General features: G+C 35.8%; 3 protein-coding genes across 5 annotated transcripts; 2 read left to right on the top strand and 1 right to left on the bottom strand.

The window, feature by feature from the left end:
- Positions 1-3,918: 3,918 nt before the first annotated feature.
- b2ml (beta-2-microglobulin, like) lies at positions 3,919-7,175 on the top strand. 2 transcript variants are annotated; one of them, XM_079382970.1, is made up of 4 exons: positions 3,919-4,093; positions 5,287-5,562; positions 6,175-6,203; positions 6,353-7,175. In XM_079382970.1, exons 1-3 carry the CDS (start codon positions 4,033-4,035, stop codon positions 6,186-6,188), a joined length of 351 nt encoding a protein of 116 aa, XP_079239096.1. In that variant the 5' UTR covers positions 3,919-4,032; the 3' UTR covers positions 6,189-6,203; positions 6,353-7,175. The 2 variants fall into 2 exon arrangements, with proteins under 2 accessions (XP_079239096.1, XP_079239097.1); XM_079382971.1 differs by having other exon boundaries at positions 3,925-4,093; positions 6,175-6,198.
- A 370-nt stretch (positions 7,176-7,545) lies between these two features.
- LOC306848666 (ubiquitin-like protein 4A) lies at positions 7,546-13,109 on the top strand. The gene is made up of 4 exons (XM_079383350.1): positions 7,546-7,699; positions 9,028-9,133; positions 9,289-9,500; positions 12,665-13,109. The coding sequence occupies exons 1-4, from the start codon at positions 7,652-7,654 to the stop codon at positions 12,770-12,772; spliced, it is 474 nt and encodes a 157-aa protein (XP_079239476.1). The 5' UTR covers positions 7,546-7,651; the 3' UTR covers positions 12,773-13,109.
- Positions 12,995-21,863, bottom strand: LOC306848665 (ras-related protein rab7-like). Of its 2 annotated transcripts, none has more exons than XM_079383348.1 (6): positions 21,059-21,863; positions 19,821-19,889; positions 19,343-19,469; positions 17,032-17,250; positions 14,694-14,822; positions 12,995-14,435 (listed from the first exon to the last, which is right to left on the bottom strand). In XM_079383348.1, the coding sequence occupies exons 2-6, from the start codon at positions 19,871-19,873 to the stop codon at positions 14,349-14,351; spliced, it is 615 nt and encodes a 204-aa protein (XP_079239474.1). In that variant the 5' UTR covers positions 19,874-19,889; positions 21,059-21,863; the 3' UTR covers positions 12,995-14,348. The 2 variants fall into 2 exon arrangements, with proteins under 2 accessions (XP_079239474.1, XP_079239475.1); XM_079383349.1 differs by having other exon boundaries at positions 21,065-21,863.
- Positions 21,864-22,036: the final 173 nt, after the last annotated feature.

Raw genomic sequence — 22,036 nt, 5'->3', positions numbered from 1 at the left:
TTAATTTGTTTAAACATTGCATTGCAAATAAGGGATATCTGAGAAGATATTTACCTGAATATTATGGGCAAGGAACATGTGAAATACAAACAGACCGAAAGCGATTTCCCCTCTGGAAAGATGGAGCTGGTCTGCTTTAGGAATACTGAAGAAAACCAGAGAGTGAATGTTGGAATCATGTCTCCACCGCACGCGCGCTGATCTGACAGAGAGACGGGGGGTGTTGGATGGGGCATGTGGGCAGGGCTAGATTCCATTTACAGAGAATTAAACACATCTATGACCACAGTGTTCTATGAGTTGCATGAAACAATGCACCAAAATAAACCGTTTTCATTGCATTCAAGCTCGGTTGCACTAAAGATGATTTATCAATGACTATGCGTAGCATTATAGCATAATTTTTTTCTTTATTTAGTCATTTAGCAGACGCATTTATCCAAAGGGAATTACAAATGAGGACATCAAAACCAACAAAAGAAAAAAGTGCTATTGCAAGTCTTGGTTAGCCTAATGCAGTACAGATAATTCTTATTATTTTATTTATTTAAATAAAAAGACATATAGATCAAATAAAATTAGAATAGAGAGTGCTAGAGTTAGAGGGTCAAGTAAAGATGGAGCAGATGAGTTTTTAGCCGTTTCTTGAAGATGCGTAAGGATTCGCTGCTCGGATTGAGTTGGGCAGGTCATTCCACCAAATGGGAACAGTTAATGAAAAAGTCTGTGAAAGTGTTTTTGTGCGTCTTTGCGGATGGCACAGTTATGCGTCCTTCACTTGCAGAATGTAAGCTTCTAGAGGGCACATAAGTCTGAAGTAATGAATTTAGGTAAAGGGTGCAGAGCCAGTGGTGGTTCTGTAAGCAAACATTAATGCCTTGAATTTAATGCGAGCAGTATATTTAATTTATATAAAAAACTAGGCTAAAATAAAAATAAAAGTAGGACAGTATAGTTTAATTTTCAAAAATGTGCTTTTGGCTCGATTACTTGATCTTACAAAATACAACCTTTTAATAATGACTTAAGTTGTTGATTTGTGTTGCTTGTGTTTTATAGGCATTAGCTGCACAATGAATGTGATTTCACCAAGTACAACATTCCAGTCAACCAATCAGAATTGAAGGATACTTTTCAGCAGATGTCATGACAGTTTTAGGCTTACAACCAGGGTTAGGTGCTTCTACACCCTTGTTATTCAGCTGTCATTTCCTTCTGATTTTAGGAATAAATTGTCAGTAGGATTAGGTTAGGGGTAGTGACAGGGTTAGGTCTACCATCCCCCAGTACTGTGGAGAATCAACACCTGGCAGACGACTTGAACAAGTTCTTTTGTCGTTTTGAAAGATCACCCCACACCCCTGAACACCTCTCCACACAACCATTCTGTCAGTGGATCAACAGCTTCCTGACAGACAGACAGCAGTTAGTAAAGCTTGGTAAATTCACATCCAGGACTCGAACCATCAGCACTGGAGCTCCTCAGGGCTGCGTACTCTCCCCACTGCTCTTCTCCCTCTACATCAACGACTGCACATCTAAAGACCCCTCTGTCAAGCTCCTGAAGTTTGCAGACGACACCACACTGATCGGCCTCATCCAGGGCGGTGACGAGTCTGCTTACAGACAGGAGGTTAAGGAGCTGGCTGTCTGGTGCAGTCTTAACAACCTGGAGCTTAACACGCTCAAAACTGTGGAGATGATAGTGGACTTCAGGAGAAACCCCCCTGCTCTCCCCCCACTCACCATCATGAACAGCACCGTGACTGCAGTGGAGTCATTCAGATTCCTGGGCACCACCATCTCCCAGGACCTGAAGTGGGATATTCACATAGACTCCATTGTCAGGAAGGCCCAGCCAGCTGAGCAAGTTCAACCTGCCACAGGAGCTGCTGAAACAGTTTTACTCCAACATCACTGAATCCATCCTCTGCACTTCAATAACTGTCTGGTTCAGCTCAGCTACCAAATCTGACCTCAGAAGACTACGGAGGGTAGTCCGGACTGCTGAGCGAATCATTGGTACAACCCTCCCCACTCTCCAAGAACTGTACTTATCCAGAGTGAGCAAAAGGGCTGGTAAAATCACTCTGGACCCCTCACATCCAGCACATTCCCTCTTTGAACTGTTACCGTCTGGTCGACGTTACAGAGCTCTGAGCACCAGAACGACCAGACACAGGAACGGTTTCTTCCCTCAGGCAATCCATCTCATAACACTCAACAATAAACGTGTAACACACAACTATAATACACTACCCATTCACCACACTCACTAATTTTATCTTTATTTTCTTATTTCTAATTTGCACATAATTGACCTGTACATACATAGTTGTCTATATTACATATTGTGTTTTTGCTGCTTTGTACATTGCCTTTTGGTTAATTGTTGTTATTCTTTTATTATCTGTGTCCTGTCCTGTTGCACTGTGGAGCTTCTGTCACTATAACAAATTCCTTGTATGTGTAAACATACTTGGCCAATAAAGCTCATTCTGAGGTCTATGTTGTTGGACTGTAATGTTGATCCAGGATCAACAAAAGATGTTAATCCACAAACATATCAGTAACTATTGAAAAAAGGCATATTTAACATAGCTTTTGTTATGACATGTCTTTTAACTATTAAAAGTCATTTTAAATTTAGATTCAGAGTCTGGATTTGGTCTATCGCCTCAGGTCTATGTTTTTGGACAGTAATGTTGATCCAGGAGTAACAAAAGATGTTGATCCAGGAACATATCGAGGAGCGTCTCGCTGCAGAACACAAGATCCAGGGGGCATGGTTGGATCCAGATCCAACTCCTCCCACTTTACATAAACCTAAACCTACCCATCTCCACCCCCTGATCCCTAAACCCACCCATCTTCACCCCTAAACCCACCCATCTCCACCTCCAAAACTACCAATCTCCACCCCCTGGATCTTGTGGGCTGCAGCGAGCCCTACTTGAACATATCAGTAACTACTGAAAAAAAGGCATATTTAACATAGCTTTTGTTTCAACCTGTCATTTAACTATTAAAAGTAATTTCAAAGATTCCGAGTCTGGATTTGGAGAATAATGGACAGTGAAGTGGTTCTGTTTCCATCGATTTCTTTTACATTTAGATGAAGACTATGAACAGCCTACATGTGTTATTTTTCAAGTTAAGCGCAACGTGCAACTTAAAAGCAGAGTTCACTGGTCAACTCTTAGTACTAGCTGTTGTACTAAGCTTTTATGGGTTTGGAACGACATGGGGGTAAGTGATTAATGACAAAATTTTCATTTTGGGGTGGAGTAACCCTTTAAGGTTATGGGTAGGCCTACGATTACACGACAACTATGATGGTGATGTGACTTTGTAAAGGACCTCACACATGTCTACAGACTGAACATGTAATACGCATGCACAGGACATCATCGTTTTCACAAATTGTACACAGAGATGAAACTGGAATTGTTTTCAAGATCTTATACACTTTGAAAGTTTGCGGTTTCAGACCCCCAAAATGCTGAAGTCATGTAAATGAACGATCAATGGTGTAGTGTAATATTAGGGGTATTTGTTTCAGTTGTATGTAGGACGTCAGCAACTGTGATTGAGATGACCAATGAAATCTTTAGAGTTGGCTGCAGGCGTGGTTTGCACTTCCAGAAAAAAAAAGTCTGACATTTTATGTTGGGCATCTCATGGAGGCAGCCATGTAAAGAAATGAAAACTTTTGCATGATGCTGCACCCATCTGATTTGAGTCAGCAGCACAAAATCTGCATAAATTACTGCAAGAGCAGTTTACTGCATAAGATGAAATGTTAAGTGCAATGTTAAAAAGTCACTTCTTAATACTACAAGTCACCAACAACCTTTAGAGCACCATAATCACCCAGCAACAGAAAAAGAAAATATATGATTTGTTGAAAATACATTTGAGGGCGGGGTTTAAGCTGTTGTCCCGTATGTTGCAGCGTTTTGTGTTCAGACAGAGAGGAGGCTACAGGAGGCCAGACGAATAATAGAGATCAGGGACATTACTCTTAAAACCATGTTTAAACTCGCTGTAGTCGCTCTTGTGCTTCTCAGCTCCAGCTGTTTCGCCAAAGAATGTAAGTATAAAGAATCTGTTTTCTGACGCGTTCTTATCTAACCTACTCTTCTTATGTTTATTTTTTATTAATATCTTATATTTCTATTCTTTATACGCAGTCTTTATCAAATACTTTTGAATCCCTCAGTATTTTTATTTTTTTAAATTATGTTTTTCAACCTTAATAGTGTATGACGTACTTTCATCAGCTATGGAGAATACGAAGAATAAAACCCTTTAAACTGTTAAAAGCATGAACGCTGAAAAAAAGTATTTTTGTAGCTTTTAAAATCTAGTAAAAATCTGTCCAGAGAATATAAACATGTCTAAAATATATTCGTTTCTCTGAAATCCCCGGAACATTTTACTTTCACTTTCATTTATTGAGCTACTCGTGATAGAAAAACTCGATATTAATGGTCGGTGGTTATAAAGTTAGATTAATATGACACATAATATAATTTTATTTAATCAGGTTTTTATTTTGTTTGTTTCTTGAAGAAACGATTTTTGTGTTAAAATTAGTTATAATAAGGGCACAAATAAACAACTAGGCCTAAATAGCTAAACATTTAGGTCCCATTTTGCTGCCTGCATCAAATTAAATTAATAAAAGTGACTTAATATACATAGAAAGCATATTAAATGCTTTCTACTTTAATGATTCTAATAACTTTTGTGAAAATAAAATGTCAAAATATGGGTGAAATAACATTTCTTAGTCGTTTAGTGTAACAAATGTAAAAACGAAAGCATACTTATTCGGACCTGTACTTATTAAAAAATATAAAAACGTGATTATACTAAATTGTATTGTATTTTAAATGAGTAATAACTTCTTGTTGACAAAAGTAGCTTGAAGGATCGTGACAAAGAAAAGATTTAATAGCGTCTTTTATGATTCCTATTCTTAGGATTTTCATTGTATTGTTACACTGAGTTACATTTTAGTGGGTGTCTTCTGTAAATTATGGTAAAACTGTATGATAGTCATTATTTTTTGCTCAGAAAAAAAGTTAATTAAATTTAACAGGAGTCAGGACATATTCAGAAATCCCTTTTTGTCTTTGATCCGCATGCTTGGATGAATAAATGAATAAATAAGATAAATAAAACATAAGACAATAAACATTTCCAAGCACAATACAGTATATAAGAATGAACAGTATTCAGATGTCAAAATATCAATGTTTGCTTTTGTATGGTTTCTAGCTGATCCCAAAGTGCAAGTGTACAGCCGCAACCCTGGAGAGTATGGGAAAAAAAACACGCTGATCTGCTACGTGAGTGGCTTTCACCCCCCTGACATCACCATTAAGCTCCTGAAGAACGGGCAGGAGATCCCGGGCAGTCAGCAGACCGACCTGGCCTTCGAGCAGGGCTGGCAGTTCCACCTGACCAAGTTTGTTGAGTTCACCCCCCAGACGGGAGAGGAGTACACCTGCAGAGTCCGTCACATGACCAAAGCAGAAAAATCTTACACGTGGGGTGAGAACAAATCTCTTACGCGTCTCATTGCTGGTGATTTTCATTGTCGATGAATTCCAGAAAGAGGTAGATAAAGGTCAGATGTTGGCTAATTTAGGAGCTGTTTGATTATTTCTCACTTTCATAGACATCTGTCTATTGGATCGTGGAGTTTAATTTCTCTCTTTCATGTAAATCATAGTTTTGGGAGTCGTTAAGTAGTCACATCATACAAAAGTGAACAAAATGTCCTTAAAACACACTATATTTGAAAGGAATTATATTACTATGAACCACACAGATCCAACAATATGCAAAATTATGACATCATTATTTGTAATCAACTAATTAATAGTAATCTCAAATCTACACCAGTCTTTGCCACTATTAATTTAAATTAATTTAGTATGGCCACTTTTTTATTTTATATATATAGTAACTATGTTGTTTCATTTTTACATAAATATATCTGTTATGCTGAATAATGATGGATCATTTTCCCCATATTTAAATTTAATTTGATGAGAACCACAAACTGGGACTTATATGATGATACAAATGAAATTAGCTACTTTTTAAATGAAATTAACAATGATTTATAAATTAAACTGATGTTTGTTTTCTCTCTTGTAGAACCTGACATGTGAACATACAACAGTAAGGTCTGTTTTTTTAAAAGGCTTTAACATGTATTAATAGTGTAATTTATCACACTTTATGTAATTTAAATGATGTTGGTTCATGTATTCTGTTATTGTCAGCATAATCTTTTATTAGTCACTGTATGTTAAATGTATTTTGTTTTTCACAGATTCCTGGAAATAACAGCTCATTCGCTTCAGCTTCTCTCCGAAACGCCAATCCTGCTTTGATTTCATTATATAGTTTAGGGGTGTCCAGTCCTGCAGAGTTCAGCTTCAGCCTGCTCAAACACACCTGTCTGGAAGTTTCTAGTAACTCTTGATTTTAGCAGGTTTGGGTGTGTTTAATTGGAGCTAAACTCTAGTTAGGATAGTTTCATTTCTTTCATCAGTTGTCAGCTTCTCTGTTTAGGAGTGTCTGATCCTGCTCTAGGAAGGGTGGCGTCCTGCAGACTCCTGCACCAATCAAACACTCCTGAACCAGGACTGGACACCCCTGCTTTAGGATATACTGCCTGTGTTGCAGACTGCAATAAGTTTTCTTATACACGATGAATATATCTCCTTACATTTTTTTGGTGTGTATCTTGACATAATTAGTAGGGTAACTGATGAAGAACATTTATTATATGCCTGCAGTATATATCAGCAATTTTCTAAAAAGCTTGGGTAAGGGATTTCTTGCCTTAATTTAGTCTTTATAACATTAGCACTTAAACATCTTAATGTCTTTTGTTTTGAAATGTATTTAAAATAAATGAGAAGATTCAGGAGAGGTGACTTTTTTGATCATTTAATTGGTATAATTGTTGCATACACTGGCTCAAACATGCTATAGCGTCCAGCTTTTGGAAAGTTTTAGTGTCTCCAAGTAAATCAGAGTTTCGTTGTTAAAAATCAGTGACATTTTAAATTTAAGCCAGATTCTGTTCATGATGTATGAACATCACTGACTGTAGAATTCGTAATAAATAAATAAAAATTCCTTCTTAATTATGTGTCTTTATTCAACACAACTTTAAAAATGAATTGTGAACTTCATATTTGTGTATCTCGGTCTTGTGGCCTTGATCTGGGTCTCAAATTAAATTCTAACCCAGAATCCGAGTGTTATAGAGGCAGACTGTCTGTTTCAAGTGTATTTAATATTGATTTATTACCTCATATTGGAGGTCTCCGGTCTTCTGTGTACCTCAGAGGTGACAAATATATACTTTTTAGTCTTTTAATTTTCTGTATTTGGCAAGAGTTTACCATATCCTATTTTATTGACAATACAAAATATTAGTATTCTTTATATATAAAAAAAATGTATTTTTGATTAGTTTGAGCGTTGGTCAATTCTTCGCGCATGCGCAGATCCCGTGTAATGACGCCATGTCCGTGGGAAACGTCGGCTGGTAGTTCACGAGTGTTCAGCGACATAATTATCTATTCCTTATTTTGTATTTAATCGTATAAATGTGAAGATGATTCTTACAGTGAAGCCGCTTCAAGGGAAAGAGTGTAATGTTCAGGTAAGAGTGAGTGTGGGAGGTGTTTTGAGGCGGTAATGTGGCTGTTAGCAGCTTTAGCATAGCTTGCTTGTCATCACTCTATTGTGTGTTATGGTTATTTTGCCCTGGCCAGTCATTTATAGATAATGATACAACCTGTAGCTCAAATGATTTACACTCTCCATACAGTTATTTTGTCCACAACATAATAGCTGTGTCACCAAACCATTAGATTCTCTGTATGAGAATTATTATTATTTTTTTGTGTGGTTGCGTCTATTTTATTACCGAATATGTCTATTTACACAACAGCTAAAACCATAGCAAATTTGGTAACGTTACTTGAAATAAAATAATCATTAACTGCAATTAAAAAAAAAAAAAGTTTGGAACAATAATGATTTTTTGAAATCAAGTATTATAATATTATTACATACAGTATTAATATAGTAAAATATTAATTATATTACAGAGATATGTAATAATATTGCAGTACTTAATTAAAAATATATTATAATACAGTATTATAGTAATATTGCAATTTAAAATTATTTTTTTAAATGTAATTTATTCCTGTGATGCAATGCTGAATTTTCAGCAGCTATTATCAGTCTTCACGTGATCTTTCAGTAATTGTTTTATGCATATATTAGTGCTGTCAAATGATTAATCGCATCCAAAATAAAAGTTTTTGTTTATATAAAATACGTGTGTACTCTGTATATTTATTATAAATACACACACATGCATGTATATATTTCAGAAAAGTATGTTATTTTTATGTTATATAAATATAGGCATGTAAAAACGTCTGATTTCAAAATATATACTGTATATTTGTGTATATATGCATAATTAATATACACAGAACACACACAAACAAAAACTTATTTTGGATGCGATTAATCGTTTGACAGCACTGGTATATATTTCATTTTACATCTTTTGTGGACAGATTGTCTTTTATACAGGTAACAAACTGAGATTAGGAGCACTCCCTTTAAGACCTGTATAATCTTATACCTGTTACCTGTATAAAAGACACCTGGGAGCCAAAAATCTTGCTGATTGATCAAATATTTATTTCACTCATTAAAATGCAAATCAATTTATAATTTCTTTGAAATGCGTTTTTTCTGGATTTTTGTTGTTGTTGTTATTCTGTCTCTCACTGTTCAAATAAACCTACCATTAAAATGATAGACTGATCATTTCTTTGTCAGTGGGCAAACGTACAAAATTACCAGGGGATCAAATAATTTTTTCCCCCACTGTAGATATTTGAATGAACTGTGCCAGTGAATTTAAATATCAGTGCTTTGGTCAGCAGTTGTTCTTTTCATGCACAGGTGACAGAAAATGAAAAGGTATCAACAGTGAAAGAGTTGGTGTCAGAGCGTTTAAACATCCCTCCCAGTCAGCAGAGACTGCTGTATAAAGGAAAAGCACTTGCAGGTAAAAACTATGTTTGTCAGTGCATACTTATCATTCAGGGTAGCACTATTTTTATTTCCTCCTGGCCTGCAGTGTTTTTCTGAGACTTTTACTGGCAGCATTCCAGTCATTGTATGAGGTGTGTTGTGTACGTCATTGTTACTTGCTGTTTTCAGATGAACACCGGTTGAGTGATTACTCCATCGGCCCGGAGGCCAAGCTGAATCTGGTGGTGCGTCCGGCGGGCGAGAGGAGCGGCGGCGCGGTGGGAACCAGCAGCAGTAGTCTTGATAAAGCAGGCAGTGGTGTGTGGCAGTTATTGTCAAATGTCCTGGCCAAACATTTCAGCTCAGCCGATGCAGCAAAAGTACAGGAGCAACTTACTAAGGTACGATCAAGACCAAAAAATTATATTTCTTTTTCTTTCCATTTATTTGTATTTCTATTTGTTGTAATCTGAATGCGAGTGACTTAAAATATAAAGGGGATCCCTAATATGAAGGCTACAACAAGACCCATGTATGCTATGTGTGGGGAAGAACAAAAATCAATGTTAAGAAAAACGTTAGCATAAAAAAAATAAGTTTTTGTAATTCCAAAGAAAATACAAAAGTATTCTGGAAAATATTTACTTCTGTATTAAGTTGGCAGCGTGTTTATTAGAGTAATTTTTACAGTAGTCAACATTTGAAGTGGCTCAAAACCTTTCATCAGAGTCGTCCTAAAACCAAATATGCATTCTTGTCTTAGGACAACTTTGATTGAACTTTTTTAATCCATTCAGAGATAGATAGATAGATAGAAAGTATTGTAGTGAGCATGGTATAGTTTACATTGGCCACAAGAAAATTGTGCACATTTGCTTTTATTTCTTAGAATAATTTTTTATTTTAACAGAATTTAAAAAGAGATTCATTTCTTGATCAGTGTTATTTTTTTTATTCTGTTATATTACAAATTTTAAATTATCTTTTTATTTTTAGATTCATAGTTTAATTTTATTTTGTTTAATTTTTTTTTAATTTCTATTTTGTTTTTTTAATTTCAGTTGTAGTTTTAGTCATTTTAGTACTTCATCTTAAACTTATTTTCATTTAGTTGGCAAAGCAATTCTAATTTTAATTTTAAGTTTTGTCTTAATTTTCATATTTTCAGCTTTATTTCATTTAACTAGAGATGCACCGATTGCCTATGTGGCCATTTCCGATTTTTTTTTTGTAAGTGTGACCTGCCGATACCGATTTTTGCCGATTCCGATTTTGTTTCTAAGAACTATAATTGACAGTATATACAAACAAAAATCTGATTCTTTCCAATGCAAAAAAATTATTTACAAAGTAAAAAAAAATTACACATTACAATTGCCCCAATCTGGACTAAATTACAGATGTTCTCTCACTTAAACAACTCTCAAAATAAAGTGCTTTGTGACTGGAAAGAGGTAGAAATAATGAACTGAAAATGATTAGCTGTATATAACAAAACAGATGTCATTTCCCACCATATAAATGGTCGTTGTTTCACTAACCTTTATTAAATGTCATCTTTCACATCAAATTCTTACATTGTTTCAATTAATTGAGTTCGAATAATAAGAAACTGTAGAGTTCGTACTATTCAAATGAAATCAGTATAAACAAACTACATTTTTCTACTGCAGGAAGCACAGAAGCTGCATCTGAAGTGTATTAGATGCGTTTACACCTCAACATTGCAAATTCATAAATAATTTTATAGGATTAATGTTTTAAATAATTTTTTGAACATACAAATAAGAAATGTTGGCAAAAATGCAATGATAACATGAAAACCAGCAAAAGACTGCTTTAATGAGTGAGTCATTCATTCAACCGATTCGTTCAAACATCTGATTCACTCAGAAACAAGGCATTGGTGGCTCATAGTGGCCAGAAAGGTGGCACTCGTGAGCACCCTTCTGAAAGCTAAATGACAAATGGGACACTTTCGCATTGATATTAGGGGAAACATCTTGGTCGTGTAATTTTGTTTACCTATATCATGTTATAAATCTTTTTTTTTCTACCGTAGTATGCATCTGTAACTTTCTGTGAGTTACCTTGCATGTGCTGTTGCGCTCATTTGTTCTGATTTTTGCACAAGCCAAATAGGATAGGCTAAGCGAGCCTTATCTGGCACAACAAATACTGTACATCATCAGTCGCCGTTTACACCGAGTGCAATAAAATAAGAATCATTCTGGCGCAAAAAGTTTTGTTGCCGAAGTTTCAGTGCTTGCTTAGTTATTTTTGCTATTGATCTTTTAATCAGGAATTGTTGTCCGGTCGGGCAAGTGAAATTCTCTCTTACTTCCCCTTCAAAAAATCTACTTGTCCCAGATAGGTGTGTATTGACAATGATATCTCAATATTTTCTGGGATTTTATTGATAACTGTAATTAGAAGATATTTTGCTGAGTGTTATTGTGCTGATGACTACTATGTAAAGTTTTTTTCATATTCTGTGTGATGGTCAGTTCTCAACAGTGATAGAAATTAATCTTTTACAATAAGCTTAAATAAATTTTTACCCTTTTCTAGGCATTTTTACCTTTTATACAGCCATTTTTTCTAAAAGTGGCTGTTTTCATTTATGCTGTTACAAAGAAAAAAAAAATCTTGGTAACAGCATAAATGTCTTATTATTCTAATTCACTGTTTAAATGTAAGAATTTGACTCGAAAGATAATGCACACTTTTAGAAAAATGGTTTTATTAAGGTAAAAATGCCCATAAATGGTAAAAATCGATTTAAACTTATTGGAAAAGATTAATTTCTATCAGTGTGAACTGACCACCACACAGAATATGAAGAATATCAAAAACTTCACAACTTTTATCGTTATCGATAAAATCCCAGAAAATATCAAGATATTATTTTTTGTCAATATCGCGACGCACACTCCTAGCGTGCACTGTGTTTTGTTTGGTTTTGGCGATTATACTCGATAATATCAAATCGCACATTGTTAAAACAACAATTACGATGTTATCGCAGACGATACATATATCTCTCACCCCTAGTCCCGGACAAGCATTATTGGAGCCCTGTGGTTCCCCCACGGTTTACTTTGGCCCTACACGTATTACAGATTGCGAACTTTGTGTCTTCTTCACTCACAGTGAAGAACTTCCACGCTGGCGACATGTTTACATGCAGATGTGAGCGTATCTGAGATGTCAAAACAGACCGGCTCGGAATCGGCAGACTGACTGGCCGGTCACCGGTCCCGGCCGATCATGCAGAAAATCGGCTGTTTCCGGTTCCTGGCCGGTCGATCGGTGCATCTCTTCATTTAACGAAAAGGTTTTTTAATAGTTTTTATGAACATTAACAACACTGCTTATGATTGCATCAGTCTTGTAGAAAGCAGAATCAAGTAACGATATTACATTTGTTAGATGCGCAAGAAATGAACACTGTAAAAGTATTATAAAATCATTGGTCATGATTGGAATAGTGGAACATCATTTTGGATGTCATAAATAATAAGTAATAGGAACCAAGGTTAACATCGTATTTTCTTGTTGTCAGGATTATGAACGCTCGCTCAGACAGCTGAGTCTGGATGACATTGAGCGTCTGGCCAGCCGTCTGCTGCATCCAGAGACAGAAGGCATGGATACCTCATACATGGACTAAAACGCACTAGACTGATGGAAACAGTGGACGAGCCGCGGTCAGGGAGCGAGATGCTTCATATGGACTTGAAGGGGTTTCTCTGATCTACAAGGCCGTTGCTTTCCCATCAGAGGAAACCTGTGGTGCTCTTAGTGCAACTTTGTAAATATCGTGTGCAAATTATTGAGAGACAATAAAAAGTGTTCTTGATCAGCTTGGTCATTTTTCTATTTTTTTTTTTTTAATGTGGAATCAACAGCAAGGCTTGGTTGTAAATGCATCTTTATTTGTTTTACATATTTTTTGGTTTTGGTGTCATTCTTACATTTGGCCAAAATAAAAATGATGCCTACAATTTTTCCCCGCCTTTTTTTGGCATATAAAATTGAGGAGCTCTTGGGTTGAGTATGGATATATATTAATGAATACAAGCATAGCATGTAAATGTCCAAAGGCAAATCAAAACACTGAGTCAAGCATGATGTAACATCATTAGTGTGCTTCTAACCTGATTACTTAATACATGACCTCTTCATGAAACACGTTGACATACTCAACAGCTATATGTGCAAAAACATACATGTTTTATAAACCGTTATAACTGGCGTGAGTGAGATACGTTAGAGACAATTAAGTGGCTTAAAACATTTCAGAAGTACTTACAGTCCCAACTAAGACTAAAATGTTTTCAGATTTAATGTTAAAGTCAACCTAGAAAATACCCTTATGTTCAAGGTAATGCACTGTTACCACATCCATATTCCATTTTTTTTAATTAATGATATTACATAGTAGGGCTGGGAGATGAGCGACAAAATAATATATTATTGTAATTTTTATCTTTTGACAAGTCATTTGGCCTTTCAAACAAACAGCAATTTTTTGAAGTGGATTTTAAATGTCTGAAGTAAAAAATACATTAAAAATCTAGTTAAAAAAAGGCATATTTTCCACACCTTTTTCCTAAAGTAAAAATCATATTTATGCACACACTAATAATAAAAAAAAACAATTACCAACTTTTTAAAAAAAAAATTACTGAGAAGCTATGGTGTAACCAAATGGTTGATAAATAAGGTTGATTTTTAAATGGCAGATAAAACATTTTATTAATATTATTATATTTCCCAGCACTATTACATATGTAATGTCTTTTTTTAATGAACATTCATTCAGCATAGGAGTGAAACATTAATAGCAATAACCAATAGTAAGAATTAAAAAGGCACAATGAACGAGCAGACCAAAGAATCATTTGTGAGAAAAGAAAATCTAATTGCTCACAGCAGGAGTAGCGACAGGGAAATTCTCGGACAGCTGTAGTGATAGCAGGACTCGTAATAAATGCCATGTCAGAGGATACGCGACACATTGGTCTTCCTGTTCCTCGATAGTTTATCATACCACACGTTTACTTGGAGTTCAGCAAGAAAATGGATGTTCAGCTTTCACATGTGGCATTTGATACCCTGGATGTTTCAAAGGAGGAAAAGGGGAGGATGGATGCTAGAATAACAGGCCTGGATCTTTTCCATCTCTATCTCTCCCTTTCCCAATGTTGGCTCTTTCTCTTCCCGTCCCCAGTTTCGTCTTTCCTTCAGCAGCTGCAGCCATCACTGCTAGACACAGGTCTGTCGTCTCTGAGTTTAATCTGGTCAGGGAAGTCGTACGTCTCCACAGACTCCTGAAAGTTCAATTCATTTCAGATTTGGAAATTGTTTCAATACACAATTTTTATTTTTGGGTGAACTATCCTTTTAACAAGGTCGTAAAAATAGCTGATTATTGCCTTTTTGCATCTTATATCAAACGGTATCTAAAGGCCATCTGGTGTGTGGCTGGTGAGTAAGCCTACTGAAAGCAACATATTTGTAACAGTTTGATTTTGTTGAATGGTATTTCTGAAATCGATCTAAAGACAGGTATTCACAGCTTCCTGTACCTGTTTGAGTGCATTGCGAGCGATAGTTTGGAAGGCCTGGTCCACGTTAATGGCTTCTTTGGCACTGGTCTCAAAGTAGGGGATGTTGTTCTTACTCTGACACCACGCTTGAGCTCGCTTTGTTGTTACCTGTGCAAAGTACAAAGGATCTGGGGATGAAATTATGAATTACAACATGGCGTACATTATTTTATTAAGTCACTTGATCGACAATGTTCCCAGTATTAATTCTGGCTATTTGCCTGTTTGTGACCATGGAGCATAAGTGTCAACTTTTTTTGAAATTGAGATTTCCATTGATATATGGTTTGTTATGATAGGACAATATTTGGCTGAGATACAATTATTTGAAAATCTGGAATCTGAGGGTGCAAAAAAATCTAAATACTGAGAAAATCACATTTAAAGTTGTCCAAAAGAAGTTCTTAGCAATGCATATTACTAATCAAAAATTCAGTTTTGATATATTTACAGTAGGAAATGCACTAAGTATCTTCATGGAACATGATATTTACTTAATATCCTAATGATTTTTGGCATAAAAGAAAAATGGATAATTTTGACCCATACAATGTATTTTTGGCTATTGCTACAAATGTACCCCAGCGACTGGTTTTGTGGTCCAGGGTCACATTTATGAGATTATTGGCAAATAAGACTACCATTAAAAGTCTGGGTGTCACAAAGTGTTTTTTTTTTTTAAGAAATTACATTTATTCAGCAAGCACAGTATATTAAATTGATCAAAAGTGATGCAATTTTACAAATTCTGTTTCCCATAAATGCTGTTCGGAACTTTCTATTTATCAAAGAATCCTGAAAAATAATTATCACAGTTTCCACAAAAATATGAAGCATTGATAATAATCAGAAATGTTTCTTGAGCATCAAATCTGTATATTAGGATGATTTCTGAAGGATCACGTGACACTGAAGCCTGGAGTAATGATGCTGAAAATCAGCTTTGATCACAGGAATCAATTCCATGTTAAAATATATTCAAATAGAAAACAGTTGCTTTAAATTGGAATAATATTTCACATTATTACAGTTTTTACTGTATTTTTTTTACTGTACTGGTGCTGCCACAGAGGTCAAGCATAGGAATGCAGACAAAGTTCAAACAGCTTCTGTTTTGCCCTCATTTGCAGCTGACCTTTCTACGTGTAGCCGATGATTACCACACAATCTGCATGACCTAAAGATCAAAACAAGACGACAGAACGGCAAAGGCAGATCCTGACATTCAGAGAAACTGAATGTGCTTTCTGAGACATATCAAAGCAAACGGCAGGATTTCTATCTGATCTAAGCTCAAATACCTGTCTATTTTCTCTGCTTACCATGCGCACGTCCAGTTTGCTTGCTACCTAGCAACCTTGTGCAACGGAGTTCCTTTAATGCTTTCTGCAATGCTTTTCATCTGGAGGTCAATGCGGTGTTGAAATTTCATTTGATCAATGTGAAAGGATTTTAACCTTTTCTGCTATCATTTCTTTCTTTTAAAACATTGTCAGTTATTTATTAGAGAAAATGTTCATTTAAGCAATTTTATGTAGACTGCTGCTCCAAAGATTTTGGTTGAAAAGATTTTTTTATGCTTATGCTCATCAATGCTGCATTTATTTGATTAAAAATACAGTAAAAACAGCAATACTGTGAAATATTATTACAATTTAATTTCTGTTTGAATATTATGTATTGCTGCGATGTAAAGCTGAATATTCAGCATCATTACTCCAGGCTTCAGTGTCACATGATCCTTCAGAAATCATTCTAATATTTGCTGCTCAAGAAACATTTATTATCAATGTTGAAAACAATTATTGTTTTTGGAAACTGTTATACTTTAAGGATTCTAGAGGAATAGAAAGTTTGAAAGAACAATATTTATTTGAAATAGTCTTTACTGTCACTGTCAAAATCTTCTTTAAACAAAGCTTCTTTAAACATTAAATGAAAAAAAAAGTAAATAATGCAATAACATATACTGACCCCCAACTTTTGAATGGTAGCGCACATCTCATTATATTATTATATTAAGGCTGCATTCCAGTCCATTTTTATGCCCTTAACTCGCAAACTTCCCTCCGTCGCGTTTACTCGGATGTACGTCATAACTTATAAACTTCCCTCGTCCACTTCACGAAGTGGAACGTACTTCAAAATGGCAGCAGGGATTCCCCCGAGGGGAAGTGCTTAGGGAAGTTTGCAAGTGCGTGTCTCAAAGTGGCGTGGAACGCAGCCTCAATCAACCATTGAAAACACACTGCTCATGCACTCATTCTACGAATCCGACCTCTTTAAAACCAAGGCCAGCTCCAGTTTGCACACTGACCTGCCGGTTCTCCAGGTCGATTTTGTTGCCCAGCACAACAAAGGGGAAGTTCTCCGGGTCACGAGGACTGGCCTGAATGAGAAACTCATCCCTCCAGCTGTCCATAGTCTTGAATGTAGTTGGTGCCGTGACGTCGTACACCAGCACGCAGCAGTCCGCCCCCCTATAGAACGCCACGCCCAGAGACTGAAAGCGCTCCTGACCCGCCGTGTCCCAAATCTGAAAGAAGAAAATGCAGTTATTTACAGTAAATAACAAGTATGTGCTTAACAATACTTTCATTTTTGCCATTATATTGTTTGCCTTTATAAATGGGATAGTTTACCCAAAAATGAAAATTCTGTCATTGTTTAGTCACCAAAGAGTTGCCGGTCCCCACTGACTTAATTCCATGTATTCTGGAAGTCAATGGGGACCAGCAACTGTTTGGTTGCACACATTCTTCAAAATACCTGCTTTTGTGTTCAGCAGAAGAAAGAAACTCATAGTAAAGGCTAATATGGGATTATGCATTGATTAGTAAATAATCATGAGCAGTGTTGGGGGTAACGCATTACAAGTAACGCCAGTTATGTAATCAGATTACTTTTTTCAAGTAACTAATAAAGTAACATACTACTTTTTTAGTTACTAAATAAGTCCCGCCAGTTACTTTGTTTTCCCATTTATTGACTGACAGCTCTCTTGTCCCAAATTGGGAGTAAGTGCAGAGGCGTTCATTGCCTCGTGCCCCGTGTGTGATTAGTTCTAGACTAAACGTGAACATTGCACTCGCACAAAACAGATTCTCCAAATAACCTTTGTACAGACGTGAATTTACTTTCCCTTCAGCATGAGGTTTATTCATTTCGCTTTATATTGTGAAAGGGCTTTTACATTTACCAAAAATAGATTTTTTGTATATTAAAAGCAAACAAGCAAGCCCTGCCCAGATTGGAAAAGTAACTTTCCCTAAAAAGTAATGTAATTAGTAACACAATATTGTAATGCATTACATTTAAAAGTAACTTTTCTCAGCAACTGCTCAGATAGAATAACTACAGTATTACAATACAGAAATAATAACTAGTATTTTCTAACAAATTACTCTTCAGGAATAACTTCTTGCTTGTCTGGGCATGTGGGATCTACATCACATGACCATACAGGTTACAACATGGCTGACAAGTAAACACAACATGAATCTGTGCTGACTGGCAAAATACCAGGGGTTACCAACGTCAAACTAAATGAGACTTATTTATTTCACATGATCAGCAGAACTTTGAGGTCAGAGTCAGTGTAAATCACTGAGATGAGATCCCACCCATTAGCTATGAGTAACTAAGGCTTCGTATTTATGAGATGACTGTGTTGCTTATTATGCAGTGTTTCATCATGTCACATGACCAGAGATGATTACTGCTGCGAGGCATTGTTCACAAAAATAATGGTTGTTAAGGAAATGACAGCGTCATCTTCCCAGCACACTGACCTCTTATGCATTATAAACAATTCATTTAATTGATAAATCACTGCTATTATAGGCATATAAGAGTGAATTTAACAAAGTTCATTTTTAAGAAATATTATGCCTTATTTATTTAAAGATTACATTTGGCATAAAAATTTATATAAATTATACAATAATGCCACATTTTTCTTTCTTTTAGTGTTTTTTTCTCTCATTTTTTCCTCTCAAACTACACAAATAAAATGAAAAATAATAATAATAATACAAAATTATGCAAAACATGTATTTTTTAACATTTATTTTCAAATAAACTTGACTGATTGATTTTAGGGTGAATTATGCCCCACACATTTCTTCATAATATTCACCCATACATGAATAACACTTTCATTCAAAAGCTAGGGGTTTGGGATTTTTTCATGTTTTTGAAGTGTCTTCTGCTCACCAAGGCTGCATTTATTTGATCATGAATACAATACAAACTTGTGAAATATTATTACAGTTTAAAAGAACTGTTTTCAATCTTAATATATTTTAAATGTAATGTATTCCTGTGATGGTCATTACTTCAGTCTTCAGTGTCACATGATCCTTCAGAAATCATTCTAATATACAGAAACACTTCTGATTATTATCAATGTTAAAAACAGTTGTGCCGCTTCATATTTCTGTGGAAACTGTGATACATTTTATTTTTCAGGATTCTTTGATGAACAGAAAGTTAACAAAAACTTGTGTAACTTTTCAATTTAATGCATCTTTGCTATTAATTTATTAACCTCAAATTCTTCTGACCCCAAGCTTTTGAACTGTAGTATAAGTGAAATGCACTCCAATTAAATACACGTGAATGCAAACCTGCATGGTCACCAGTCTGTCGTCCACCATCACCTCCTTAGTCAGGAAGTCGGCTCCGATTGTGGCCTTATACTGATTACTGAACTTATTATTCACATACTGGTTCATCAAAGAGGTCTTCCCAACTCTGTCAAAGACAAACAGGACACATGCATTCAACAGGCAATGTAGTGAGCAATGCTTCAGCTGATATCATCATCTTTGAGCTGCATTCTTCACAGATAGTGTGATTGGCCATCAGATTCAGGACCGAGCAAATTCCAACCGCACCTACACTGAGGCCGTGGATGATGGGAAGTCAGGGGAATTCCTTGAGTCACGTCAAGCCAGTTTTGTTTACACATGTACAGCTGCTTTAAATATGCATGAAAGAGGACAACGTATCACTGCTGATAAGAGCGATTGAATAAGGCAGCGCCGACTGATTATAACAATCTAAACATCACGGATAATACAAAGATGTAGCACAAACACTTACCCAGAATCCCCTAGGATGATCACTTTGAGCAGCACCTTCTTACGAGAGGCCATGATGTGTAGAAGAAAGCTGTGAAGCAGAGACGGATATTAGACAGCAGCAGAAGAAGCTTTGACAAATGCTCGACTGTAGACCTACACTGTAAACGCTGAAACTGCACAACTGTTTACTCCTGCTCTATTTCAGACATATGTGACCCTGGACCACAAAACCAGCTATAAGGGTCAATTTTTTGAAATTGAGATTCATTCATTATTTATTAATCGTTCATAATCACCCGAAAGCTGAATAAATAAGCTTTTCATTGATGTGTGGTTTATTAGGATGGGACAATATCTGGCCGAGATACAACTATTTGAAAATCTAGAATCTTGAGGGTGCAAAAAAATCTAAATATTGATAAAAATCGCCTTTAAAGTTCTTAGCAATGCATATTACTAATCAGAAATTAAGTTTTGATATATTTACGAAACATCTTCATGGAACATGATCTCTACTTAATATCCTAATGATTTTTGGCATAAAAGAAAAATCGATAATTTTGACCCATACAATATATATTGTATTGTATATATATAATTTCTCTCTCTCTCTCTACACACACACAGGCTACACAGAGAGAGAGAGACCTGTGGCAACTAATGGATAAAATTAATAATGACAATTTTGGTAACAAATGCCATTATTGATGGTGTCTGTTTTCATATTTTTACGTTCACATTTTTTTTATTTATTACATATTTGTATAGCCTTGAAATTGCCCAATATTTGAATAGGGGCACTGCATAACAATTAATGGAATATTATTAGAACAACTAATCAGAGGAATTGATCAGCTAGTATTATGATCGATATTCTAAACCAAAGGACAACACGGCAGTCATCAAGCTGCTCATCTTCAGTGTTCATGCAGTGGCTGAAGTACAGAATTCATGTGATTCACAGAGTCATGTGTCGTCACGGCGGTGAAAACATGCAGTTACACTGTAACAACTGCATTACTGAAACCAATTACAGACAGAAGCGAAAGCCACAAAGTCTTTGTTACTTCTTCCTGGCAAGGACTGATATTTTATGCCGTGATGATACAGACCCAATCAACAGAACGATACGTTTAATCCACATTATGAAAATAATTAGTGCAAACACATCAAAGAGTAGACGGGTCTAAAATAACATCATATTCTATGCGCCAATCAGCTTGACAGATTTTGTGAGAAAAACAAACTACAATTTACCTTCACCTGTATGATATTCGCTATGTCCGAATCTTCAAAAATCACCCAGTGTTTCTTATGATCCAGATGCACATCAGCTGTTGTAGAGTATAATGTGTTTCTTCCTCGCAGAACAGGACATGACTGTAGAGTCACAAGGGACTGACGCAAACTATTGATGTTCGAATCACGAGCGCATTGTGTTTCAACCGGTGATTCATTCGAACCGATTCCCAAGGAAATTTAAATCGGTCTACAGTATAGAGAGACTTTAGGGAGAAAATGGTAGAGTGTTTAACAACACAACAAACAACAATATTTGACTAAAACCTGCTGTACAGCAAAATGCCACGTAAGTCTTAGAACCCATTTGAGCGATACGCGAATCAGTTTTGAAATGAGCCGTCCGGACGAACCGATTCGCTAATATGAATCAGACTTCCCATTACTGAGCTCAGCTGGAAAAGCCCTCCCTCGTTTTCTAAAGATGGCGATGAGGAGGAAATGAATTAAACGAATCCTGCACTTTATAGCAGTTAGTTTCTAATTTCGCTTTTTGGATAAAACATACAAGCCAACAAAACGGTATAATTATATATATAAAATAACTTTTTTTTTTTCAGCCACATTCAGTAGCTATCATATTATGCATAGCCCATGGGTATGCATGCACAACTTTGAATTAAAGAATTAAACGAGTAAACTTACTGTAATTATAAACTTTTTATACAACTCAAACTTATCTGAAAATGCATGTATGATCAGTTTAATCTGAGGTGGGAGAGGCTCTTCCTGTGCTGGTGTCCTCGTCCCTCCCATGTCATGTGATTTGCACATTTTGATCATTTGTGTCTAAATTCTGACTCATTCACACTTCCTCAATACCTCACCAAGCCTACTTCCCTAACTAGTATCTTTTCATCTGTCATGTGATTTTACACAAACAGATTCGACGCATTTCCAACATTTTAAAATACTATGAAACAATTTTTTCTCGTA

This window comes from Barbus barbus (assembly GCF_936440315.1).
Source record: "Barbus barbus genome assembly, chromosome: 28".
In the NCBI taxonomy this organism is placed as follows: Eukaryota; Metazoa; Chordata; class Actinopteri; order Cypriniformes; family Cyprinidae; genus Barbus; species Barbus barbus.
This window is presented reverse-complemented; position numbering and strand designations above follow the sequence as displayed.

Bases quoted from the DNA above. Each gene is read 5' to 3' on its own strand.
- LOC306848665 (XM_079383348.1), bottom strand. From the start codon at position 19,873: ATGGCCTCTCGTAAGAAGGTGCTGCTCAAAGTGATCATCCTAGGGGAT. The intron at 19,470-19,820 runs GTAAGTGTTTGT...TGTCTTTGACAG, and splicing joins ATCATCCTAGGGGATTCTGG to AGTTGGGAAGACCTCTTTGA. The intron at 17,251-19,342 runs GTTTGCATTCAC...TTCTTCTTTCAG, and splicing joins ACAGACTGGTGACCATGCAG to ATTTGGGACACGGCGGGTCA.
- LOC306848666 (XM_079383350.1), top strand. From the start codon at position 7,652: ATGATTCTTACAGTGAAGCCGCTTCAAGGGAAAGAGTGTAATGTTCAG. The intron at 7,700-9,027 runs GTAAGAGTGAGT...TTTCATGCACAG, and splicing joins GGAAAGAGTGTAATGTTCAG to GTGACAGAAAATGAAAAGGT. The intron at 9,501-12,664 runs GTACGATCAAGA...TCTTGTTGTCAG, and splicing joins TACAGGAGCAACTTACTAAG to GATTATGAACGCTCGCTCAG.
- b2ml (XM_079382970.1), top strand. From the start codon at position 4,033: ATGTTTAAACTCGCTGTAGTCGCTCTTGTGCTTCTCAGCTCCAGCTGT. The intron at 4,094-5,286 runs GTAAGTATAAAG...TATGGTTTCTAG, and splicing joins CAGCTGTTTCGCCAAAGAAT to CTGATCCCAAAGTGCAAGTG.